The sequence below is a fragment of the Lipotes vexillifer genome, unplaced genomic scaffold (genome assembly GCF_000442215.2).
Source record: "Lipotes vexillifer unplaced genomic scaffold, Lipotes_vexillifer_v1.1 scaffold691, whole genome shotgun sequence".
Taxonomy (NCBI): domain Eukaryota; kingdom Metazoa; phylum Chordata; class Mammalia; order Artiodactyla; family Lipotidae; genus Lipotes; species Lipotes vexillifer.
This window is the reverse complement of record NW_006788040.1, coordinates 3,829,081-3,839,110: the sequence shown is the minus strand read 5'-3', so window position 1 is coordinate 3,839,110 and position 10,030 is coordinate 3,829,081. Positions and strand designations below refer to the sequence as shown.

The 10,030-nt window shown below is 42.8% G+C and overlaps 1 protein-coding gene across 1 annotated transcript in view; it reads right to left on the bottom strand.

The window, feature by feature from the left end:
- Positions 1-10,030, bottom strand: part of NF2 (NF2, moesin-ezrin-radixin like (MERLIN) tumor suppressor) — a 67,909-nt gene that overhangs the window by 28,544 nt on the left and 29,335 nt on the right. Inside the window, 2 exon segments of the mRNA XM_007461176.1 lie at positions 7,754-7,837; positions 9,986-10,030. The exon segment at positions 9,986-10,030 is cut by the window's right edge and continues 9 nt beyond it. Coding sequence (XP_007461238.1) covers positions 7,754-7,837; positions 9,986-10,030 — 129 coding nt within the window.

Here is a 10,030-nt window from a genome sequence, read left to right as displayed (position 1 = left end):
GGGAGGGGGAGGGGGAGGGGAGGGGGTATGGGAGGCAGGCCGCTTAAAGTTCAATTCCAGCTCCTTCACTTATTAGCTGTGACCTTAGAAATTTTGTGTCTGTTTTCTCATCTGTAAAATGGGAAAAACAACAGTATTTATCTTATAGGATTCTTGTGGGGATTAAATGAAATACCCAGAAATTTTTTTTTTTCTAAATTTTTTTGGCTGCACCATAAGGCATCTTAGTTCCCTAACCAGGGATCAAACCCTTGCCCCCTGCATTGGGATCGTGAAGTCTTAACCACTGGACCACCAGGGAAGTCCCGACCCATAAAAATTTTAAAACTATGATTAACACACAGCATTCAATACAACCTGATGTCAAAAGATTAAAAACTCAGGTCATGTCAACTCTCCAAGTCTGTTTCCTAATTTGTCAAACGAGAGCATTTGTCTTGGAGGATTCTGAAGCGGGGGTGGGGTGGGGTGGGCTCTGGAGCATCCCCCGAGGCCCTGAGTCAGGCACCCTCTCTCTAAACCTCAGCTTCCCCATCTGGAAAGCAAGGGTCAGAACACTGCCTGCCTCCTGGGGGGTGACGAGGATGAAGACAGTCAGGTAAGCATTCTGCATGGTGCCCAGCTCATAATGAGTCAGGTATCATTGTCATCAGCTACGTTATTTATGATGACACTGGTTACTCTTTACCTGTCAGATTCTTAAAGGGGGAGGATGATAAAGAAAGCCCTGTGAGTTGTACTTGCAAACCTCTCAACAGTGCTGACCAAACTCTAGTGCTTTTGCAAGCAGATATGCAAAATGAAAGCTGTAAATTCAGGCTCCAAAGGCTTGCAAGATTAATGATCCACATTGTCATACTGAGCTCCCAGCTACTCCATTGATCAAATGCTACATCTGAGCACTGGGGAGGTGGCAAAGACACTGCTGAAGGAACTTCTCCACTGGACTAATTCCACTTATAACATTAAAGCCACCTTGAGGTATGCGTCTGCTCTTAAATGTCTTTATTTTTTTTTGCGGTACGCGGGCCTGTCACTCTTGTGGCCTCTCCCGTCGCAGAGCACAGGCTCCGGACGCGCAGGCTCAGCGGCCATGGCTCACGGGCCCAGCCCCTCAGCGGCATGTGGGATCTTCCCGGACCGGGGCACAAACCCGTGTCCCCTGCATCGGCAGGCGGACTCTCAACCACTGCGCCACCAGGGAAGCCCTTAAACGTCTTTTTAAAAAACAAAAGAAGAAGAAAATCCTCAAGTTGTGGTGGCTGGTAAATATAAAAGAAAGTCAGACCACTCCACAGATGGAGATGGCTATTCCTCCTCATTTTATGTACAGAGACATCCCAATAACATAAGCAGGAGTGAATTTGCTGGGAAGTTAATGAGGCTTGGGTTTCAGGTCTCTGCACTTGCATGGGCCTGTACCTAATTTTATATTAATAATTAGGTGTTCTTGCATTTAGAGAACACCCTAAATTACATAAGCTTCAGGGCCCACAAAACCTGGATCCACCCCTGATATAAAGCAATTGAATTTAAATTCAAGAAGGGAGTTCACCTTTTAAAGGACTCTCAGAGTCACTTCTTAAACAGAGACAAATACTTTCCTCTGCTTATATGTATGAAAAATTAGACCAAATGCTCTGAATAGGATTTCACAAAACATAAAGTTCTAATCAATACATATATAGAATAAACAATTAGATCCCAACTGCACACCGGTCACTAAATTCCAGATGGATTAAAGACTTAAACCTATAAATGAAAATCCATAAAAATACCAGAATAAAATATAGAAGAACATGTGTATATTAAGTTGGTGAAGTCATTCCAAAAGTCACTCAAAACATGAAAAGGACTGACATGTAAAAAAAGATAAAAGATTAATATCCATAATATATAGGTCCTATAACTCAATTAGAAAAAGACAAACAATAAAGTGGAAAAAAACAGGCAAGTCATAAACACTTGATTCACAGAGGAAAGAAATACAAATGGCCAATAAGTCTATGAAAATGATGCCCCAGTGGTAATCAAGGAAATGAAAACTTTAAAAAAATCTACTTTTTTTGTCAAATTAGCAAAAATTTAAAAGGCTGATAGCAACCACTGTTGATGAGGATATGGAAAAACAGATATTCTCACCACTACTGGTAGAAGTTAAATTAGGAACTTTTGGAGAGCAATTTGGCCATAACTATTTAAATTTTTTTTTAGATAAAATTTACATAATAAAATTCACAATTTTAAGCATATAATTCAGTGGTTTTTAGTACTTTTAAAATGTTGTACAACCATCACCACTGTCTAATTCCAGAATATTTCCATCACCTCAAAAAGAAATCCCTGGGCTTCCCTGGTGGCGCAGTGGTTGAGGGTCCGCCTGCCGATGCAGGGGACATGGGTTTGTGCCCCAGTGAGGGAAGATCCCACATGCCGCGGAGTGGCTGGGCCCGTGAGCCATGGCTGCTGAGCCTGCGTGTCTGGAGCCTGTGCTCTCCAACGGGAGAGGCCACAACCGTGAGAGGCCCGCGTACCACAAAAACAAACAAACAAAAAGAAATCCCTTACCCATTAGCAGTAAGTCCTAATTTCCTCCTCCTGTCCCCTGACAACCACTCAACCTACCTTCTGTCTCCATGAATTTGCCTCTTCTGGACATTTCATACAAATGGAATCATACAATATGTGGCCTTTCCTGTCTGCTTCTTTCACTTAGCATTATTTAAACTTTAAATGTTCCTATCCTTCAACCCATTTATGCCATTTCTTGATATCTATCATAGACAAATGTTGTTCGTATGTGCCCAAACAGGCGTACTCAAGGATGTTCACTGCACCCATTTAAGTAGAAAAGTAATAGAAAGAAAAACAAGCCTAAGTATCTACCAATAAAGATATATTTAAATAAACAACAAGGACCTACTGTATAGCACAGGGAACTATACTCAATATCTTATAATAACCTATAACGGAAAAGAATCTGGAAAAGAAGATATACATATATGTATAACTGAATCACTTTGCTGGACATTTGAAACCAACACAACATTGTAAATTAACCATACTTCAATTAAAAAAAGAAAACAAAAACAAACAACAAAAGAAGATATTTAAATAAACCACAGCCCCTCTGTTCTATGAAATACAGTTCAATAGTTTAAAAAACTGAGTACTTTAAGAACTCTCTTCTAACAGTTTTAAGTGAAAAGGGTGCGCTATGCAGGATTTCCTCTAGAGTGGCAGCCTAGGAGTGGGATTTCAGGGACTTGGGGAGGGGGTGTCTCCTCACTGACAGACCCCTACCCATACCCATCACCCCACAGAGCTTATGCCAATTCACAGTCTCTTCCTGCATGGAAATGAGCTCAGAGCTTCTATTCAATTTATTTATTTATTTTACTTTTTTTTTTTTAATTGAGGTTGATTTACAATGTTGTGTCAATTTTTTCTGTACAACAAAGTGACTCAGTTATACATATACGTATATTCTTTTTCATATTCTTTTCCATTATGGTTTGTCACAGGATATTGAATATAGTTCCCTGTGCTATACAGTAGGACCTTGTTCTTTATCCATCCTATATTAATCCTTGTCAATCTCATGGGTTTGAAATGTTTCCTTATTGTTGCTTTAATTCTTCTTTTTCTTGATTACTAATAAGATTGAGTATCTTTTTGTATTTACAGATTCTTCTCATATTCTATAAATTGCCTGTTATTCGTACCCTTTGCTCCCATTTTTCTGCTTTTTTCTTAGAAACCTTAGAGTTCTTTATATTCAGGGATATATCTGCAATTCTACTTCTAGAAATCTACCTTAAGGGGAAAAAGCTTTTGCACAGGTATACAAGGAAGCATATAAAAGAGTTCTCAGTAAAGCACTGCTTATAATAGGGAAACAGCAGAAACTAAACCTACCTCCTCCTCAGGAGGATAGAAAAATAAATTAGGCTTATTCATCAATGGCTACCATACAGCAGTTAGAATCAATGAGCTACATCAACAAGTACAACACGATACATATCAAAATTGACACTGAGTGAGAGAAAATACCCATTTGTAAAAGGATAAGCCCCCCAGAAAGGGGGATATGCAGAGGATAGTACCATTTATATCAACTTTTACCTCCTGGGTATTTTTTTCCCTGGATTATTTTAAAGTTAGTCTCCTCCCATCCAACTGACCACTGCGCAAGTTGGGAACCCCAGTCTCAGCCAGATGACCACCACAGCCTTCTAACAGGTCTCCCTGTTTCCAAACTGGTCTTACTCCAATCTGTCCTTCACACAGCCACCAAAAGATCTGTCTAAAATATAAACCCTTCACTGGCTCTGCATCCTCCACAGGATAAAGTTAAGACCCTTTATGATCTGAACCCCAGCAGGCCTCTCCAGCCTCAACTCTACCTATACTTTACATATACCCAACTTCTTAGTTGCCTTTTGGCACTCTGCCCCTAATTAGCATCAAAGAGCACTAGGAAACAACAAGCCTCCTCTCCCAGCAGTCTTTTCTCTCTCTGAACACTACGAATCTGCTGGCCAGCCCTGCAAGATTGGGGAATTACATACCATTCTTTCCCAAAGTCATTTTTAATAAGAACACATTTCAAACACCAAGTTGTCAATATAAAATCCAACAGGTGGCTTAAGACGTTTCAAGATGGTTTGGTGTGTCACATGACTGGGCCACAAAAACCAGCCTGTATTTCTGATTCAAAAATAACCTAAATGGGCTTCCCTGGTGGCGCAGTGGTTGAGAGTCCGCCTGCTGATGCAGGGGACGCGGGTTTGTGCCCCAGTCCGGGAAGATCCCACATGCCGCGGAGCGGCTGGGCCCGTGAGCCATGGCTGCTGGGCCTGCGCGTCCAGAGCCTGTGCTCCACAACGGGAGAGGCCACAACAGTGAGAGGCCCGCGTACCGCAAAAAACAAAAAAACAACCTAAACTCCTACTAAGAAATATGGTTCTTGTTAACTGAACCATGTGATTAATATCTGTATTTATGCTTTAAGGGTAATTGTTTCTTTATGCTTTGGAATGAACTGTCTATATCAGTTGAACAGCTGAAATACTGTAATGAATACATTTGTGCATAATTACATCCCATGTGTTAATGAGCTCAATTCACTTTCCCCACCACACTTTTACATTTCCTATCTGTCTCAGAAAGGTTGTGGAAGAAAAGAAATGGAATATAATGGAAGGAACCAGGATGATTTACTGAAAAGTTTGGACTGATGTGACCATATAAAAGAACCTGGAATTTAGTGAAAGGTAGTGTGTGGTACCCAGAGACCCCTCTCACAGTGAGGGCAAGAGCAAGTGCTAAATTATGCAATCCAGACACTAGGGTTCTCACCCCTGCTCCATTCTCCAGCTCCATTCTGCTTCAAATCCTGTCCATTAAGAAGTGGGCTACAAACTCCATTTAAAAAAGGATTTATATCGGGCTTCCCTGGTGGCACAGTGGTTGAGAATCCGCCTGCCAATGCAGGGGACACGGGTTTCAGCCCTGGTCTGGGAAAATCCCACATGCCGCAGAGCAACTAAGCCCATGCACCACAACTACTGAGCCTGCGCTCTAGAGTCCACGAGCCACAACTACTGAAGCCTGCGCACCTAGAGCCTGTGCTCTGCAACAGAAGAAGCCACCATAATGAAAAGCCCGTGTACCATAATGAAGAGTAGCCCCTGCTCACTGCAACTAGAGAAAAGCCCGTGCGCAGCAACTAAGACCCAACGCAGCCAAAAATAAATAAATAAATAAATTTATTAAAAAAAAAAAAGAATTAACATCAAGTACTGTGACTTCAGACAAATTATTAGTCCTTTCTGAGCCTTAAATTCTTTGGCTTACAGAAAAGACTCCATTGAGTATTGCAAGAAATATTCAGGTTATAACACTTTGTAAAACTGTAAAACGCTACAGGCGTGTAAGATCTGATCAATATTGTAATCAGAGGCACCCTATTAATATTAACAGCTGTCCTAGAAACTGGAAGCATGTTATAATAATCCTTAGTTTCCCAAATGCAGACTTGAAGCCATAGATTACCTTTATTTGTATGTTCCTGACAATTTACACCGGGAAAAACAGTTAAAGCACGCTCCTCCATATGAACCCCATATGCTGTCTGTGAATCACTTTCATCTCTAAATTAGCAGGATCCAAATTAGGAGGGCTTTCCTACAGTGAAATCTGTTTAAGCAAACATCTGCTGGTTCCCTGAAAAGTTATCTTTCTTCTACAGGTGGCCTTTGAATTTGTGGCCCAAAATTTATGCAAAGAAAATGTAGCCTTTGAGACTAAAGCCTACCCCTTCAGAGAGAGGTAGTATCTTTGAGAACCTGGGCCTCCTCTCAGCCGGGGAGAAGGCCTGCTAGAGAGAAGCTCAGTTCCGGGCCAGGAAGTGCTCAGATTTAATGAAAGTGACAACTGCTTCATCACTGTCAGGGCGATACTAATTGAAAGGACACATTTTTCCTGTTATTAATATCCTTAATCAAAGCATAAAAGGAAGCATATGTTTTAGTTGAATCAAGGCCCATTTTTCTGTTTTCTCAATTACTCATTTGTCAGGATAATGGAATAGGGGAGGCACAAAATGCAATCCCAAAGCCATGAATTCTGCCCTTAGCTTTACCCAAGATTGCCCAAATGACCTTGGGCAAATCACTGAGGGCAGATAGTCACTTCATGTCTGTATCAGTGACAGAGTCAACAACCTCCCCTCAGGCCAGTGAATACTCAGCAAATATTAGACGAGTCATCAAATGACCCTGATGCTTCTGTTAGTGTGACGAGCACATACAGACCCTTTTTTCCTCCAAATGATAGGCAAGTTTTGAGATTATCTTAAGCTACCCCAAAAAGTGGGCTAAGACGTTGAGGGTCTTATTAATTTCTCTAACATTTCAGGGAAATGGCTTTATGGATACCTCTAACTAAAAAGGAAAATAATAACTGAAAAGATTATGCAAAATCACAAAAGTAACCCAGGTGTCCCAATTCTGAGGTCATCTTATGCTGCAGTGAAAGGTAATAAGCAGAGGGATCAGGAGAAAGTGGCATGTGATTGAAGTCGGAAATCTGAGGGGCATGAAGCACCCTGGGCAGACCCTGTAGTGAGTCTTATAAAAACAGAGAGGACAGAAGCACAAGACCAGTGGTCTCCCTCTCCCACCACTCCCAGTCTGCAGCAATTTCTCGGTGAAAGACTCTCAGGTCACCAGACAGCTCAGCTGGGCTTGGTGGGGCCGAGAGCCTGCAGTACCTGACCATAAGCACAGCCAGCATGTCCATCCAGGTGGATGAAGCAGGACATTCCCCAAGGTGTGACATGGTCCCGAGGCATAGGGCCGCTGGTCCTCAGAAGATGAGTTTGCAATGAGGACCTGGGCCTTTCTGACCCCAAGGCCATGTTTGGCCAAAACTGGAGACGATAACCTCATTCTTCCTAGTTAATAAAAAGAGAGGTTGGCTGGGTGAATGTAATTAACCACATGTGCATAGTGAGATTACACAGATAATTCACCAAGCTGTACACTTATCGTTTATACACAGACACTATCACAAGACGATACAGTAGTGGAACAGTGAGAGTGGTCCCCCAAGTCCACAAGTGCCACAGCATCCCACTTTCTGGGGAAAGTCTCTGAAGCCTAGAAGATCCAAAGAAACGGATGACTAGTGTGATCCTGTGACATGCATTAATGCCCAGGAAGAATGCATTTTTCTTCTTTGAGCCTACCTTGGCCTGGACGGCGTAAGAAGCCAGGAGCACAGAAGCCTCGGGAGGGCAGTAGATCTTTTCATCTAAAATCTGCTTCTTTACCTGAAAGGGGCAACAGGGGAGACATGATACCGTGTGTGTGGACAGGAGCCGTGCAGGCTGGTCACAGCAAGACACTGCAGCGTGTTCTAATGAGGCCTGTCAACCCAGCCTGCTAATGATTTTCTGACAAAGGGAACGATTTTTTCTTTTCACCGCTGCTGACAGGTTGGGAGCTCGGTCCCCGAGAAGTTATTGGTAAGATGGCTACGCAGAAAAAAACCCTTAATCTCTTCTGTTCGTGATCAAATGCCAAAGAGGAAAAACAATCTTCGTAGTTAAAAAAAGAGACTGACATCTGGGTTGTGACGAGGAGAGCTGTGAACTCGGGAAATGTCAGGAGCGGCTCTGGTGGTGATTGCAGCCTCGGCCCCAGCTGAGCACACGCAGAATCAGAGGAAATGGAGTCTGCTTTTAAGTCTTAACACAAGACCAAAGTCAGAGAGGCCACTGAGTTATGACTGCAGGAAAAAAACCCATCACTTTCAATATGCCTGCTCTAAGGAAAAAGGAAGCAATAAAGTTTGATCGATTAACCTTTAAGTCCACTTGAGGTCCGGGAAATATAATTCTTAAACCATAATGTTGAATTAACATATCTCATTGCATTTAATTTCTTAGACTGGTACGGTGGCTGATGTTCCAGACATAGAGGCAAGACAGCCTCCTGAAGTGAGGGCATGCTGAAATAAACACAATGGGAAAGCCAGCTCTCTTTCACAGACGTCAGCAGTCACCAGATTCATAAAAGTAGTAAATTTTGCCTTGCTCAGCCGTGAAAGCGCTCCAACATTTCAGTAGGAGGGGAAATTAAGCCAAAGTCAAATGGAGAATGGGCACTGCTTACAAGAAAGCCATCTCTATACGGCTAGGACATTCTGGGGCCTAGGAGGTCATTTTGTGGTTTCATTCAAAGCAGGGCAACTTTCTAATCCTTCGGTTTTAAGCTGCACTACAGAAAAACTAAAAGGGCTTCCCTTTGAAAGTATTGGAGAGGGGATATACAAACACACACACTTTTTTTGGCAAACTTTTTTTTGCAAGAGAAATTATTGGAGGGGCTTATTACATTTGACTTAATATTTACTTAATGCAATAATCTGAGGCTCAAACTAATTATAGGAGGCCAGGCTATATGTGTACGTCTGGGCAATCATGTAATTAACGCCCTGCTAGGGTCTTTTCTGTCACTGATGATGGACATACCAGCCGTTCCAGCGCCAAGCACCATAACTAACCGTGAAACTCGGAACGTGCTCTGAGCAAGCAGTAGGAACACAAGCAAAACTGACAAGGTTCTCATCCTCACACCAGTCCCCCTAGCTGCACCTCTAGATGGTCAACTAGCTGTCTTTGAACCTATAATTATGGATCTCCTAATTTCTTCAATTCAGTGGAACAATTACTTACGGGGTGCCCACCGTGCACTCAATGAGCCTTGCCTTAAAGGGGCTTACAGTCTAATGAGGGAATAAGTGGGAAACATGATATTTGAAGTACCACGTGTGTGGGATTTACCAAGTGTCACTGGAGTTCTGAAGTCCTGCCTTCATGAGAGCAGATTTTAAATTTCTGGAAGAACTACTCTTTGCAAGACTCTCTTTTTAGACTTCCTAGGCAACTATTGAGTACTTCTAAGTTAGTGAGGAGCCATCTTCAAAGATGTTTCTAGGGCTTCCCTGGTGGCGCAGTGGTTGAGAGTCCGCCTGCCGATGCAGGGGACATGGGTTCGTGCCCTGGTCCGGGAAGATCCCACATGCCGCGGAGCGGCTGGGCCCGTGAGCCATGGCCACTGAGCCTGCGTGTCCGGAGCCTGTGCCCCGCAACGGGAGAGGCCACAACAGTGAGAGGCCCGCATACCGCAAAAAAAAAAAAAAAAGATGTTTCTAGTTAGGGAGCTACTTGTATGTGTTCTTTCGCCATCATACTTTTGCAATTTCATTTGATACCAATTATCATTACTCAAGTATAGTTCTGTCCTGAAGACTGTTTTTCATTACAGAACCAAAGGGACTGGCTTTCCAGAGGGAGAACATTTTCACAATGTGGAGGCATTTGTGGTCAAATCCGAGGGGTTGGCCCAGGCTGCCTCTGCGGCTACCCCTGGGGGCGGTTCTCTCAAGATCAGAGGGGTAGCATGGAAAGGGGTACCTGTAAGAAGAATAAATGTTGCGTGATCTCCTGAACCAGCTCCTC